Source organism: Harmonia axyridis, chromosome 2, assembly GCF_914767665.1.
Source record: "Harmonia axyridis chromosome 2, icHarAxyr1.1, whole genome shotgun sequence".
In the NCBI taxonomy this organism is placed as follows: Eukaryota; Metazoa; Arthropoda; class Insecta; order Coleoptera; family Coccinellidae; genus Harmonia; species Harmonia axyridis.
Genome location: NC_059502.1, coordinates 6,563,499 through 6,580,181, shown reverse-complemented (window position 1 = coordinate 6,580,181; position 16,683 = coordinate 6,563,499). Strand labels below are relative to the sequence as shown.

General features: G+C 34.2%; 2 protein-coding genes and 1 long non-coding RNA gene across 4 annotated transcripts; 2 read left to right on the top strand and 1 right to left on the bottom strand.

Annotated features, from left to right (window-relative positions):
• The first annotated feature begins 7,775 nt into the window (after positions 1 to 7,775).
• Positions 7,776 to 10,499, top strand: LOC123673581. Its single transcript, XM_045608162.1, has 2 exons — positions 7,776 to 7,931; positions 9,837 to 10,499. The coding sequence occupies exons 1-2, from the start codon at positions 7,926 to 7,928 to the stop codon at positions 10,446 to 10,448; spliced, it is 618 nt and encodes a 205-aa protein (XP_045464118.1). The 5' UTR covers positions 7,776 to 7,925; the 3' UTR covers positions 10,449 to 10,499.
• A 921-nt stretch (positions 10,500 to 11,420) lies between these two features.
• Positions 11,421 to 16,665, top strand: LOC123673055 (histone-lysine N-methyltransferase E(z)-like). Of its 2 annotated transcripts, none has more exons than XM_045607466.1 (11): positions 11,421 to 11,795; positions 12,096 to 12,540; positions 12,706 to 12,866; positions 13,881 to 13,981; positions 14,067 to 14,277; positions 14,649 to 14,830; positions 14,885 to 15,146; positions 15,204 to 15,374; positions 15,873 to 16,055; positions 16,277 to 16,442; positions 16,504 to 16,665. In XM_045607466.1, exons 1-11 carry the CDS (start codon positions 11,543 to 11,545, stop codon positions 16,562 to 16,564), a joined length of 2,196 nt encoding a protein of 731 aa, XP_045463422.1. In that variant the 5' UTR covers positions 11,421 to 11,542; the 3' UTR covers positions 16,565 to 16,665. The 2 variants fall into 2 exon arrangements, with proteins under 2 accessions (XP_045463422.1, XP_045463421.1); XM_045607465.1 differs by having other exon boundaries at positions 11,422 to 11,795; positions 14,067 to 14,289.
• Positions 13,664 to 14,191, bottom strand: LOC123673056. Its single transcript, XR_006746416.1, has 2 exons — positions 14,043 to 14,191; positions 13,664 to 13,988 (listed from the first exon to the last, which is right to left on the bottom strand). It is a non-coding gene; the product is annotated as an uncharacterized LOC123673056 (long non-coding RNA).
• Positions 16,666 to 16,683: the final 18 nt, after the last annotated feature.

Here is a 16,683-nt window from a genome sequence, read left to right as displayed (position 1 = left end):
CATGAAGGGGAAGAATAAAACCCCAGTTGGAGTGATGAATTAGATAGAGCGACGTTTATCTGAATTATTTTATGGAAACTGTCACTAATGAAGCTGAAATTCAATTGGAAAGAGTGGTCAGATAACTCTGGTGAAGATTTTTACAGCAAACTAACACTTTACTCAATAAATTCCAGACCTTACCAGTAAAAACAAATTTGACTTTATTCGTCTTTCTTATCACTCAAACGAAACCAATAAACCAGCAAAAAATGTTTCTTGTTCAAAATAATACTGGTGTTTTCGAAGTTAATTAGTTTTTAGCGAATAATGAGAGTTGTAATATTGAGAATATTCGGTGGAAAATATGTGTATACTCCAAAACTTCTCTAACTTTTCAATATCTTTTCTTTAGAATGATTCGTCTTGCTTTCGACATAGTCTTCAACCTCTGTAATCACTTATTTATTAGAGCCAAATTTCTTCCACCAGAACATTTTTTGAGGTCTACAAAAACTCAATAATCACTGGAAGCCAGATCTGGGGAATACGCTGGGTAGTCAAGCAGACCTATGCTCTATTCTGAATAGATGCATGAGATGATACAGTCCAGAAAATTACGAAATGACCCTAGAAAAGACAAAATTAAGTTTTTTGTTATTCAACGTCAACTGAATAAATTCCCAAACTAGAATTCATTCTAATCTCATTCATTTCCCCCTTAAAAAACCATACAATCAAAAAAATCCGAATAAACCTGAATTTTATAACAAAGCAACCCAACTTCCTTTCCTATCTCAGATCCGTTCGGACTCCAATAACCTTACTCCGTAAAATTACAAGACATGCAGGAATCCAGCTCTATGGACCAGGAAAACAACTACAACTGGAGACATAGAGCTAGGGAATAGCCAGTGCATATAAAGAGTGATTGTACGACATGAATGTCGGATCTAGTCTGAAGTTTCCCGAGACTTTCAAATAGACCGATCAACTTTGAATATATTTCCTACTGGAATATTATCGTATCTTGGCAAAGTCAGATAAATAACTTGTACGGAATTGGAAACTGGCTTCAGCGCATTCCGTCGACATAGATCACTACCATGTGACAACATTATTTTCTTATACGAAAGTCAAATGCAAATCAAGTTGGGAATAGTTTGAGTTCGACGGAAATTGCAGCAACTAAAGGTAATATTTTTCTCATACAAAATAGAGAACTAAAGATGGAGATTTTTGCGGTATTTCGATATTCACTTCAAGATGTTTAATTGAAATGTTTTCCAACTAACAATTAGAGGCTCTTATAAGTGGTATATTTGGTTTTCAATGAGTTTCATAAGGGGTTGTCCATTAATCACGTGATCTTTTTTTAGCATTTTTTAAACCCCCCTCCCCCATTGGTGATACGTAGTGAGGTTTAAGACCACCCCCCTCCCCCTTCTCAACATCACGTGTATTTTTAGTACCTACAACGAATCTTAAAATTTTCTGAATATTAACTCAATTTAAATACAGGTATAAACTATAATCTTTCTTCTGAAATTAAGGACCATAATAAAAATGTCTACACCAGGTTGCAAGTTTTTTTTGATTGCCATAACAATAATAATAAACGAAGAGTATAATCATAGGAAAAACATGTATTGTACTAGTACATAAATATATTTAATGTAGTCAAGGTCACTACACGCCGCGCCGTGCCGCTTAATATTTGTTTAAAAATCGCGCGTTTGACGAAAAAATAAATACACGTGATATCTTACTACACCCCCCCTCCCCCTTGTGATATTTTCGTGATTTTTATCAAACCCCTCCCCCCCCTTTCAAGCCTCACGTGATTAATGGACAACCCCTAAGATACTTGGAAAGGGTTTACCATTAAAAGGAAAAAACGAGTATATTTCAAGAGAAATCGGTAGATGTTTATGTGAATGAATTACTCTACGCTCTACTGAGCAATTTCTTCTTATTATTCTTCTTCTTTTACTACTTCTGTCTATATGTTCATTTCAGTCAATTTTCCTTCCCAGAACTCATTCTCTTAATTTTTCACAAAGAAAAAGGAATGAGGAAGTCCCTCACTTTTTCACCGTTCTGATGAGGGTCTTTTTCTTTTCCTCTCTCTGTCCCACAATGACTTCCCTGCTATCCTTCGAAAAGTGCTTCGGTATTGCGATCTGTGACTGCAATTTTGCATTTTTGTAGTGAATTTTAACACTTCACAAGTGTCAAAATATGACAGCTTCAAAAGTGACAGCTGCCCAGATAGCGGGCTCTTATTGGAAAACCATATTGGTGGATTTATGCACCAGTCCTAAGAACTAAGACTAAACCTAAAAACTAAGAATTGAACGCTAACGAATCAATGAGGGCGTTTATGCACGTTTCCTAAGAACTAAGAACTAACACTAGCAGGCCAACTGTTAACTAAGAACTAAGGGCTCAGGTAAAATATAGAAGTGCGCGTGCGCCGCATAGAATTTCAATATCAACGAGTACCAGTTTCTATCATTTTATGTTCTTTATTCGTGTTTATCGATGAAAAGTATTAGGTGTTTTCGAAAAAATTAAATTTAATTTTTTCACAATAAATATCAATGTCAAACATCAAAGTATAGAACAAATAGAAAGTAGTTCGAGCACGTGCGCATGCCTCAACTAAGAACTAACAAGAGAGTGCATAAACGCCACTTAATTCTTAGGTTTAGTTCTTAGTTCATAGTTCTTAGTCCTTAGTTCTTAAGTACGGTGCATAAATCCACCATATATTTGCCCATTTGGATTCAAATTTTGAGTAGATAATTTCAATTTGGCCAGTTGAAGATATATATTATGTTCTTTATTTTTGTATAGTATTGGAACTAATATTAAAGAACCTGTGTTTCAAAAACTAGAGCTGAAATCAGCACATTAGAAACATTCAAGTTGTTGGATTTCCCACACCATTTTTTTAACATTTTGTCGATCTGTGTAATTCAAGATATTCGCGAAGAATCCAATTTGAATTCGACAATGTCCCCTTTTCAATCGTAATGTAAATTTCGTTTGTTTGCCCTAGGACGGATTCTTCAGCGAACCGGAAATTGTTATGATACAAACTGTTTAGCATAGAAAAATATTTCCCTTGTCCTGTCGACGTAAGGGGGGGGAATTAGCAATGCAAATCGTCTGAATTCCGTACGAAGATGGTTGATTCTTTGTTTCAGAGCGCTCTCTGCGTGCATCAATCTCCTCTGAGCAAACCGTATTCTTCCAGTACGCTTGATTTATTTCTCTCGATTCGTTTGTTCGTTGGGCGAAAATATTATTTTCGCAAAATTTAGGTTTTCGCAAAACTTCTCGTTCTTAATAAGGTCGGGCAATGAAGTATACCACGTAAAATTTGCAGCTAGAGGTTGGAGAGGTATTTTTCAAATGAAGGGTGTTTTTTTTAGAGCTATAGAACTTTAAATTGCAATAAAACAACGATGGATTATTCAATTGACATGAATTTCATTTATCCGCAAGATAATCTTGTGACATTACATTTTAAATATGATTTCTGGCATATGGCCGCCACAGCTGGCTCGGATGTAGTCCAATCTGGACGACCAATTTTCGATGACTTTTTCCAACATTTGTGGTCGTATATCGGCAATAACACGGCGAATTATGTCTTCCAAATGGTCAAGGGTTTGTGGCTTATCCGCATAGACCAATGACTTTACATAGCCCCACAGAAAGTCGTCTAGCGGTGTTAAATCACAAGATCTTGGAGGCCGATTCACAGGTCCAAAACGTGAAATTAGGCGGTCACCAAACTTGTCTTTCAATAAATCGATTGTGGCACGAGCTGTGTGACATGTTGCGCCGTCTTGTTGGAACCACAGCTCCTGGACATCATGGTTGTTCAATTCAGTAATGAAAAAGTTAGTAATCATGGTTCTATACCGATCACCATTGACTGTAACGTTCTGGCTATCATCGTTTTTGAAGAAGTACGGACCAATGATTCCACCAGCCCATAAAGCGCACCAAACAGTCAGTTCTTCTGGATGTAACGGTGTTTTGACATACACTTGAGGATTAGCTTCACTCCAAATGCGGCAGTTTTGTTTGCTGACGTAGCCATTCAACCAGAAGTGCGCTTCATCGCTAAACAAAATAAAATGGACGTAGTGCGCGATACGTATTCCGCACAGAAGCATTATTTTCGAAATAAAATTGCACTATTTGCAAGCGTTGTTCAGGCGTGAGTCTATTCATGATGAATTGCCAAACCAAACTGAGAATAAATCACTCAGCGTTGCCAGGCCGACAAGCCGAAAATATCGTACCGCGTGTTCAAAATTATCGTACATATTATCGTATCCCACTGATTTTTATCGTACACATTCGAAATAAAGGAAATTTTTGCGAGAAAATATGATAATTTGTGGACAAGGATGAAAAAACAAGCAATATATCGAATAAGTAATTTATTTTTTATTTGAACAAAACGGTAAATGAATAATTAATCAATTATTAGGCAAGATCAGACAACCTGCATTATCCTATTCACAGATTAAATTTAATTAACATGCATTATCATTTATTTTTTCTTCATATTAATTCAATTGAATCTGTGGATGAAATGAAAGTCTTCAAAGACAAATATCCCAAATGTGCTTTTTTGCACATACGCCCTTTTCAATTGAAACGGCAGTATATTTTTGATGGTCTTTTTAATGTGCTTTCAACAATTGAACATTTGCTCCCATAACCACATATAAAATAACATGAATCTGAATAATTGAATTGATTGGAAATACAGAGATATATCTTCGTAAAAATTCTCTATAAAATAAATGTCATCAAAAAAACGATTTTCTTATATGAAATGAATATATTCAAATCTGAAATATTCAGCCACACAAATTTTTCAATGAAATTCCAGTTACAACAATTGTTTTTCACTAAACAGAATACCAAATGAGAGATAATGGTAATTGGTATATTTTCAACTGAATTTTGAACACCATCTGTTTTTAATGAGGACCCTTCGTCCCTCCGGAGTTCGGATATTCCATGATTCTTTGTATTTATTTTCAGCTGACAGGCACCAAAGAAGTTTTATGATTTTATTATGTTTGAGTAGGTTCGTTCTCCTAGATTCACGTTGAACGTAGAACCCCAATGAACAATGAATTGATTCATCGGAACATTCTTGAGTCTAGACATTCCCAACCGTCTCGGTTAGATTTTTTAAAACTACTAAAATCTATCAAATGATTTCTTCCTACTAAAAACTTCCTGAAAATGCAATAATCTACTGAAAAATTTGATATCTACTAAATCTGGTCATACTGAGTTTCATTATATTTTGAGTGACACTTTAGCTCAAATGATAGGTACACTGAAATTATCGTACAAAACGCTATTATCGTACATGCGGTATCGTACATAGTATTGAGCAGCAAATTATCGTACAAAACGATAATTATCGTACGAACGGCAACGCTGAAATCACTTGACAGCTGTTGAATCGGTCGCCATCTTGAACAGTAATGCCAACTTAAAGTTCTATACCTCGAAAAAAAAACACCCGTTATATTGCTTAGAAGTCAAGTTTTCACTCAACTCATAGCTTCTTTTTCCATTTACCATTTTTCCAGATCCGGAACAGGTAAAAAGTTATAAGCATTTAATGGTTTCTTTATGAGTTAATGCTCTTCTGCCTTTTCGATGTTTACACCACCGAGATCACACGGAGCTGGTCTCAAAAGGAGCTCGATGTATGGGTACTACACGAATTAACGCAAAAAAACATCATGGACCGAATTTCAATATGCGAATCGCTGCTGAATCGCAACAAAGTCTACTCATTCTTGAAGAATGATAGATATATCAATTTTTTCTTTGGAAAGTTTCGATATATCAAGAACTATTCGTCAGATTTCACTGGAATTTCATATTACTTATCTCATATGAAGTTCATACATAAAGTTAATTATCTGAAGAGTCAGCTATGAAGTTTTATGTAGTGAAATATTAGAGGTAGGTCTGTTAAGTGCACAAGGAAATAATTCAAAAATTCCTAGGGTTCAATGAATGTGAATCCACTTATTCAGACATGCTCTTCGCATATCAAAGGGTGTGGCCCCAATTATTCCTATAAACAACGCAAACAACGAATAAAACATTGGCGCACTGGCTGAGCAGGTTGGTAAATGTCAACGATCTACAAAACGACCTTGGACGTCGTTATCTTGACATTGAGGATCCAAAGAAAAAATCAACAATAACCAGAAGAATTCAAATAGTTCTAGTTCACACTAGAGGTCGCTGCACCAGTGAATATTACAGATTCTTTTCACGTGAAATGTTAATCCACCTCGTAAAATTTGGTATCTGTAGGATACATCCATCAATATTCAAAAAGGGACACTCCTATACGAAATAATCGGTACAGTGGAAAAATCATTGAACCTTGAAAGATTTTTCGGATCATTTATCGTATTCGAATGATTTTTTTTTTATCAATCGTGACTCTATCATTAAAGAATTGCCAGAAGAAAAGAGATATAGAAAACATTATCATTACCTGAAGGTTATGAAAACTCTGTCTCTGGAGACCAAGAACTATATAACTAAATATACAGGGTGAGTCTTGAAGTACATTTTCCCAGATTCGTATCAGGTTAAAAGGTACAGGCAATTAAAGTTCTAAGTTCATAATAATATGCAAAATGTTAATTGCTATTGTGAATTCAATCAATCCTATTATTTGTGGATTCAGCGACCTTGCATCAAATAAATGATATAATTATTAATAACTCCCAAATATGTGATAACCACACCTACACTTAGGTAGGTACTTGCTTAAAATTCAAGATAAAATCTAGTCACAACTTGACCTTTATTCTACCGAATTGTAGACTTCGTTTGCATAAAACTTATCAACTAAACAAAACAATCCAATGGTCTTGAATCATTTGATCTAGATGGCCTATTATACCTGCATCCTGGATGAATAACATTAGCCGATTTATTAAGTTATTTGAAGGAACTTGTAATTCTGCATTCAACAAAAACGACAAGGCAACGAACATTACCTCCAATTTCTCGATAAAAAATTTAATCTTCATCGGTTTTTAGGTATTTTACTTAAATTTTCTATGGCTACGCGATCAACAATCGAACTTAGAGTTCTGAAATTAAAAGAAATACGACATATTGGACACAATTGATTAATCATCAATGCTTGAACTTTATCATTTAAGACTATTACCTGCTGAAAATTAAAGAAATACATGCATTGTGACGAAACGCTGCTGTAAAATTGGCCATATTCAGTAGGTACTTACTGTATTTGACTAGATTTTTTTCATAAATAATAATGGAAATCGTTCATTAAAAGGGTAGACATACCTCAATTCATTAATTTTCAAAAAGAGTTGTTACTTTATTAAAAATTTATACTCAACCGTAGCTTTATTGATGAATGAAAATGAGATCATTTTATGCATTAGTTGAACCAATTTTTCCAACAGTTTTCAAAAGTCTTGGAAAAATTATCATTTGAATATGAAAATATTTCAAAATGTTATCTAAATTTCATCAGAAACATAAAAAATCTCTCGTATTCATCCTTGTTTCGTGTAATATAATCATTTCTTCGAATATTCATACAAATTTCCCAACTCACAGCATCACAAAGGTTTCAATTTCAGGCATAATATGATATGGCAAAAGTGAAATTATATACATATATCGAAAAATTCAACAAGATCGTTTCACCCAATATTTAAATGGAACTCGAGATGATAATAGGTGTAACCTCAAAAAAAGTGAATTTATGTCTTCACTACATCCAATACAATAAGCTAATGAAGGGAGGAGTTAACAAGTCAGTCAGGTATATATTCTGGACTTCCTGAAATAGAGATCAGAGCCATATTTGTGTTCGAGTTCGATATAAAATGAAGGTAAGTGTCTTTGGTACTAATTTTTCTTACATTGAGAAAATTCAAGTGAAAATTCAACGGAATTCTAGGTTGTCGAAGTCTGACATTCAGTTTCAATTCGAATTATCGTGTTTTCTAATAGGAATGATACAATTTCAACAATAATGGTTGTAATGGCAACACTGTCTGCTATTTTTGACATTTCTTATGTCATTTGTGTTCAGTAGGTTATGACATTCAATCATGGAAAGATACATGCTTCAACAACGTTTAGAAATTGTTTATATAAATGTACATGTATCGTAAACGTGCTAACTTTCGAAATACAGGAAGTTTCCAGAAAAAAAATTTTTATATTACCACAATGATGCTATTGTTGATATTTGTATAAAATTTTATAAACGTTTTCACTGCATCAAGATACACACATTTTCAACAGTGGCGTCTCTATGACATTGAATATTTTTGGAAAAAAAATGATACGACACTACTTTTTCGCAAACTACTAATTTTTTTTTATTTCAATTATTTTATGATCAAATTTGATTTAACTTTGTCCGGTGTATGGTTTTCGCTCGAAAAAATTGTTTTACTTCAGTTACAATTCGCTGAAAGTGTCATTTTTGTAAGGAAATTGTGTTTTTTTTAAATGATTGGAATTTGTTCAATTTTAAAGAAATATTTATTCAGGATCAAAATGTATCTTTAGAATTTTCATTCGTTTTTTTTTTTAATCAATTTGTGCTGTCAATGAAGGGTTCACCTTAAAATGGCTCCAAGGAATAATCGCTTTGAAGTTTTGTTATTTTATTATTGCAGGAGTTTTGATTGATTTTTGCACTTTTTGATTGTTTTTACTAGTAGTTTAGTGATAGTGAATCAGATTCTAATATATTTTATGCATTTTTTATTGTAACCATTTCAAATGTTATCATTTCTAGTGGAAAACCCTTCACTTAAAAATTACGTCATTTTCTCTGAACGGTATTCCAGATAACATAATAATAATAATAATAATAATAGTTTATTGATCCTTTTAGACATAGTTCATTGCTGTATTTCATATTTGTATTTCATTGAAAATCTTATCAATCTCTAAATTCAAATTAAAACAGAGTAATTTTTTACAATCCTTTCAACATGTATTACTATCTACAACCATTAGTTCTTGGATTCCTTAATAGCGTTTCCTAACCTATTTATAACAACCAGATAAAATTTCGGATTTCAATTAGCCCAAAGCCCCCTAATGCAAATGATCGACTGTTAACAAAAGATTATCGCTTATTCCCCATTTCAAAATGGGGTGAAAGTAACAGGGATACCTTTCAGCGTTCATTCTTTATTGAAGAACCCTTGATAGAACTTGACTCGGGCTGTTCAAAGATGGGGATCATTTTACTGCAGCCTTCTTTACGAGGCTTTCGGGTTCAATCGAGAGATACAGCACTTAATGGTCTGTTACGTTTAATCATAAAATCAATGTTTGCATAACTGCGAAATGAAGAATGAGGGAACGAACTTTGAAGTCGATAGGGTTATTTTCGAATCCCCTGTAATTCACTCTCACTTTAAGGGAAATTAGCCTGGATCAAGATTAGCGTTTCCAGTTTGAGTTGGTTATTTTCGATTCATTTAGTGAAAGTTATGAAGGTTCTATGAGAGTGGGTAATGTCAAATTTTCAGTCATAACTCAAAAATAAAGCACCTATATTGATATCCGTTTTTCTGTTTCTTTCATTTCTGAAAAAACGGCTCAATAATACTTTGTTTCTGAGAAAACGGCTCAATAATGTGCCATCTATTTCCAGTAGTTCTTAACATCCTATCAAAAGACATCGTACTTCTTTTCCTAGTTCTTCTGTTCACCACTGCAGCGCTGTACTTTCAAATTCTATGGTCCATTGACTCATTCATTTTTTCCAGGCAGTACTAATCATCTCATCACTTCTCCTGACATTCGCCTTAGGCGATGTTGTCACCAGCTCCTATGGAACGTACCTCCAAACACCACAAGCCATAACCAAGATGGCGCGCAGCGATTCTGGGTACTCGTACAGCGTCACATCTACCCGTGGACATCCCTCTAGCTTCCTCTATGGTGTTCAACAGATCGGAGCTCCTTTAGCTCTCACTTACAGCTCGATTGGAGCTAGCCCACTCAGCTACTTAGCCCACAACATCCTGCCTTACGACTACACCACCAAGAACTTCATTCCGAAAATAGTTATTCCTTACTCTACCTTGGCATTCTCTCCTTTGGTATCCCAACTCTCCTCAATCTACCAAACGTCGTCTATCCCCTCATTGTTGCAAGACGACAAAAAAATGGAAGGAGCTATGAAACCTGCGACCATAGAACAACCTTCTATGATGATGGATCAACGACCGATGATGCCACAGAATCCGTTCTTCGCTTCTTTTGGACAGAATGGCGGGGTTCCACAACAGAATCCAAGTGTTCAGAGTGATCCAAGTATTCCGGCCTTGCAAGGAAACAATGTTGATGATGACACAGTTTCCGTAGAATCTGCTTAGTTTTGTCTGTATTTTATGATTGACTTTTGGTAATAAACTCGATTTTTTTTAGTTATGGTTTTTATTCGTTTTTTCGGCAGTGTTAACTAATTGAGATTTATGATGATTGAGAAATCAATTAAAAACAAAAAGGTTTATTAGCAATCAGAATGCATTGTATTCTATAAGCCAATTTGTTGGCAAAGGGCTTGAATACAGCCATTTAGCGCCGTAGTGAGGACATTTATTTATTCGATGTATCAGCTGTTTTCCTACCATCGAATAATTTAATTTTTTCCATACCAACGAAGAAAAAGTACTGAGAAAACGATCTTGCAGCTTCTTGGCCTGGCTGTGATGCTTAAAAACTATTGAAACTAGGACTTTGCGATAAAAAATTAATTATTCTGTAGAATCTTAACCCACACGCTTGTAATTTCATTATTCTATGTGCCTAGTCAATTAAAAATGCATGGATCGTATACTCATGCTAGGAGGATCAATGCTGTATAACAACTGAACTGATTTTTACGTACAAAAATTTCTTATAATTTCGGAAAAAAGCTATGTCAGATTAACGTTTTTTTTTGTGGATTATACATATTCCCGAAATGAAAACTTTGAAAATTTCAAAGGAGGTTTAAAATTTTTTGTTCGAACTTAGAAATTGGTGACCTACTAAGATTGTATTCAATAGATGTCACTCCTGATAAAGACCTAAACAGTAACCTTTTATGCTCAAATCTCTACTTTCGCTTTTCACCTATAGATGAGCAGAATACAGGTATGGATCACAGAATACTAATATATTTCAGATATTCGATATTCTGAATATGTTATGAATACATCATTCTGATTAAGAAAACCACATCTTCTTGTTGAAATAATTCAAAGAATTCTTAATTATTTAACAATTCTCCCTCTATACATTCTTTCTTCTATACATTTACTCAATCAAAATTTTCGGAACATTGCAGTTGTCAATCTTGACAGTCAACCTAACCTCAAAATTTGCGGTTTTTAAATAAATCAGCCCCTAAAAGGCGGCAGACCCAGCTGGCGAGGATGTTGGATGGAATAACAGTGAATGATAAAATTTAGAAGTTGTGATCAAAATGTCTAAATTCAAAATTAGTAATGAATGGAAGAGGAGAGTTAAGCAGGAGTACCTACGGCTGAGACAACAAAAACGATATAGGAAAGCAGATGAAATCAAATTGGCATGGAATCAAAACAAAAAACGAATGGAAGAAGTTTGGTCTTCGGAACAAGATCGATTGGCTGATAGTAAAGCAGTGTGGGTTCCAACCCCAGAACTACCTGCTCACGTTACTTGTATGAAAAAGTCTGAAGTCATTGGAAATGATGGTTAGCAGTAGTTGTTTATAATGTAGATGTTCACTTCTTTCATGTAGTTACTTCTTGAAACCCTACTTTTTCATAACACTTCATGCAATAAACTCATCCAATTCAAAAACCTGTCGTTTAAAAAAGAAATAATTCATATGATTATTGATAGGCTTGTCGAACAGACATCTCTAGAAAACATTGAATTTGAAGAACACTTCATTGATTGTTTGTGAATTTTACAACAAATAATTGTTACAACTGAAAGACTACGCTTGATAGCCATTAGATATTGAATGAAACAATAATTATTTTTCTTAGGTGATATACAAGTTGCTCCAATCAGAATCATCAATGCTGTTACTCCAATCCCAACAATGTATACCTGGGCGCCAATTCAGCAAAATTTCATGGTTGAAGATGAAACAGTTCTGCACAATATTCCATACATGGGTGATGAAATACTAGACCAGGATGGTACTTTTATAGAAGAACTGATCAAAAACTATGATGGAAAAGTACATGGTGATCGTGAAGCGGGTTTCATCGATGACGAATTATTTGTAGAGCTTGTTCATGCTTTGATGCAGTATCAAGAGAAAGAAAAGCCTGAGAAGAAAGACAAAGATAAGGACAAGAAGGAAGTTGAAACTGACAAAGCAGAGAAGGAGAAAAAAGTAGAGATAGAATTCCCAACTTCTGTGATATTTCAAGCTATATCTTCACAGTTTCCAGATAAGGGAGGGCCAGAAGAACTAAGGGAAAAGTTAGTTACATATTTTCAGATTATAGCTTGTTGACTCAATATCATTTTATCTACCTTTTTACTTTCACTTCAAAATCTCTTTCATCTGTCTCCAAGTTTGTATATTTTAGTCTTATTCATTCGTTAATTTAATTCTATCAATACATTTCTCGATATTTCTATCAGGTATATAGAACTCACAGAGAGGACCGACCCAAATGCGCCACCTGAATGTACCCCTAATATAGATGGAGCAAATGCAGCTTCAGTGCCACGTGAACAAACAATGCACTCTTTCCATACACTTTTCTGCAGACGATGCTTCAAGTATGACTGCTTTTTACACAGTAAGTTCTAAGATTATATTCGAATTATTGAGGATATCTTCTTTATTCAAAAAAGATTTTTTCATTCCAAATATTCAGTAGGCTATTTAACTATATCAAAAATATCATTCTCGAAGCTTGGTCTTAAATAAAATGAATTTGGCAAAAAAGATTATGTGAATAACACTCTAAATCTCAAATAATCTAAACGTAATATCATGTGGTGGGAAACGTATCTAATTTTTGAATTTTCTATTATAAAATATGGTAGTAATGGCTTCTTTCAATGGGTAATTCAATTTAACTTTTTAAGTTGAATTGTTTTCCCTCCAAAATTGTCATTTACACAAAAATTGGCATCATTAGTGAATTTCAAACTCTGAGATATCTTGACGCTGCTATTAGTCATATTTCAAAAACAAATACTTGCAAAATTTCAAATTGATCAAAATAACAAAAACAAACAAAACAGCAGAACTATAAGTACCTATATTTGGGCCCTCTTAGACTTCCATAAAATGAAAAATATCTATGAATAAACAAACATTGTTTATTTTGCTTTCATACAGGACATCAAGGAGGTAATTCTCTGATTTAAATAACATCATTTCATCTCAAAAAAATATATCATTATTTTCAATCAACTGAATATCTCAATCAAAGAAAAAATTCTGATACAATAAGTTTTTCCATATATTTCATGGTAGTGTTAGTCTTGTCTTCTTTATCATTGTTAGGTTTCTTCTGAATTGAGTTCAACTCAAATAACAAAGAATTCTTTCAAAAAAGGAGGCAGTTTCAAAATTTAAAACAATAAAAATGGTTGAGGTATTTATTATACAGCTCTCATGTTCACAAGTCGAATATTCACCTTTTGTGTTTTATGTTTAAATTGAATTTTTTGCTTAAGTTTGCGAAATCATATATCCATCATTTTATATAACTTTTTATATGAACAACAAACTTCTACCATTCTACATTATTTTCTTATCATACTGTGAATGCATATACTTTCTTATCAGCTTAATTTGATAGGACTTCAGCCTTCCAATCCTGGACCGAATCTTCAGAAACGTAGGGGACCTGATTTGAAACCGTTTACAGAACCTTGTGGGCCTGACTGCTACATGCTTCTGGTAAGGACTGCAAGATCATTTCTGCTTCAAATTCAACATGACAACTTTTTTTGTATACTACCTCACAAGCAAAATGAATTTCTAGGACATTGTGAAAGAAAAAATGGCTGAAAAAGCAAAACAAGAAGAGGAAACTGAAAAAGAAGCCAAATGCAAACAGCAGGTTAAAGAACCTGTTGTGACAACCACTGCCAATGAAAATGTCAAAACTGCCAGCGCCTCAAATCATAGAAAAATAAGTAAACAAACGTCTTTGGACTCAGGGAACGAAGCCAGTTCGGAAGACAGTAACGATAGTAAGTATAAAGGTAAGTGTTATTGGATAAAAAAAGTTATTGAGGAGAGTTAATATTGACACTGCCATGATTTGAAACAATTCATAACTTCAATATATTTGTCATGAAGCTTATTATTCAAATTTACATATCAAATAACCACATATAATGGTTGTGTCAAATTTAACCTCCAAATGTGACTCTGATTGAGACATATTTAACTGGACAATGACACCTTGGAAGTATATATTTTTATTCAGTTATATCTAGGGTCAAAGGAATTAAATTTGGGTTTAAACATCATGTCAAGATACTATGTTTTTCTGGTCTGCTGACAAAAGCCAACTTACCCTCAATTTTTTTTATTTCCTCCTAATCTTTTACGTTTTCAGATTCCAATAATGACGACCCAGTGTCCACTGCCTGTTCATTTAGTTTGCTGGGTCTTATGGGAGCTAATGACCATAAAGAATGGACTGGTTCGGATGAAAGTCTATTCAGAGTATTACACAAAGTTTTTCTGAATAACTATTGTGCCATAGCGCAAATAATTCTCACCAAAACTTGCCAACAAGTAAGCAAAAATAATTCAGCAATTGAGCATGTTCTCATCGCTATCCTCATCTAGGTGTACCACTTCGCTCAGAAGGAAGATGCTATAATACCTGCCGAAGAAACCCTCAAAGATTTCACTCCTCCTAGAAAGAAGAAGAAGAAGCACCGATTGTGGTCGATGCATTGCAGAAAAATCCAGCTCAAAAAGGAAACGAACAGCAATCATGTATATAACTTCACTCCTTGCGATCATCCTGGTCAGAGTTGTGATGCTCACTGTCCTTGTATTGGAGCTCAAAACTTCTGCGAGAAATTCTGTAATTGCAGTTCGGACTGTAAGTCAAATTGAATTATCGACGTATCTTATTCTGTCATATTTATGTATTTTATAGGTCAAAATAGGTTTCCGGGATGTCGTTGCAAAGCTCAATGTAACACTAAACAGTGTCCCTGTTATTTGGCTGTCAGAGAATGTGATCCAGATTTATGTCAAACTTGTGGTGCAGATCAATTTGACACAACAAAAATAACCTGCAAAAATGTCAGTGTACAGAGAGCTTTACGTGAGTATTTTCTTAGTTTTTCATTTATGTGTTTTGTTATCGGCTTCTGAAACCACATAAACCACCAATATGTCAAAAAAGTAACAGGAATTGCTCAATGGCTTTTGGAAAAAGAAAATAAATTGATGGAGTAATATCAGGAGGATACACAAATTCCCTAACCTACGAGTTTTTTAAGATGGCTTGAAATTGTTCATATCTATATGAAACCCCTAGTCGGATTTTGCCCGACGAGAGTTATCGTGTTTACGGAAGGATGGACAGAATTGAATTTGACCACAGATTCTATTTCACTCACTATAAGATTGGAGCTGGAGATAAGCGTCAAAATAGACACAAAAAAGCCATATGTAATAAGGGTTTGAGGCAGATTTAACGATTCCCTAAGAGGAGTTCTTCCACTGATGAATTCCTAGTACTGTTTTGACAATGGTTATTCTCGAGGTTTAGATCGGCCAAACCTGCAAGTTAGGCTTTTTCAAAATGATTATTTTCCAGATAAGCATTTATTGATGGCACCATCGGATGTAGCTGGTTGGGGTATATTCCTCAAGGATAGCGCCCAAAAGAACGAATTTATATCTGAATACTGTGGTGAAATCATTTCTCAAGATGAGGCTGACAGGCGAGGAAAGGTGTATGATAAATATATGTGCAGCTTTCTCTTCAATCTGAATAATGGTGAGTTATATTGATATTTTGAGGGGGGTAAACGTACAGTTTATACAATGGTCTTGAGGTCGATAAATTGCTACCTGCGCATGTGTATTATTATTATTTAAATGGAGCAGCCTTTATGTTGAGGAATACCCTGCAAAAGTGTCCGAAACTAAATATCTCAAATATCTGATCATTCACTGATGATGGATCTTCATTTAATAATGTTCCAACTTCGTTTGCAGATTTTGTTGTGGATGCAACCAGAAAAGGAAATAAAATTCGTTTTGCTAATCATTCCATCAATCCAAATTGCTACGCCAAAGTTATGATGGTAAATGGTGACCACAGGATTGGCATTTTTGCTAAAAGAGCAATTCAACCAGGAGAAGAGCTCTTCTTTGACTATAGGTAATATAATTACTGTTATGTGGTTTTTCAACAAGGATTGAAATTTATCTTGTTATTTCAGATATGGACCTACAGAGCAGCTGAAATTTGTGGGAATCGAAAGAGAAATGGAATTTCTTTGATTAAGAAATAACATTCCAATCTTATTTCTCGATTAATGGATTTAATCGAAAATTTTTTATGCTTGTATGAATATGTATTTAATTAAAATGATTTTAATATAGAATAATATTTATTACAC

Bases quoted from the DNA above. Each gene is read 5' to 3' on its own strand.
- LOC123673055 (XM_045607465.1), top strand. From the start codon at position 11,543: ATGTCTAAATTCAAAATTAGTAATGAATGGAAGAGGAGAGTTAAGCAG. The intron at 12,541-12,705 runs GTTAGTTACATA...TATTTCTATCAG, and splicing joins CCAGAAGAACTAAGGGAAAA to GTATATAGAACTCACAGAGA. The intron at 14,290-14,648 runs GTAAGTGTTATT...TTACGTTTTCAG, and splicing joins TAACGATAGTAAGTATAAAG to ATTCCAATAATGACGACCCA.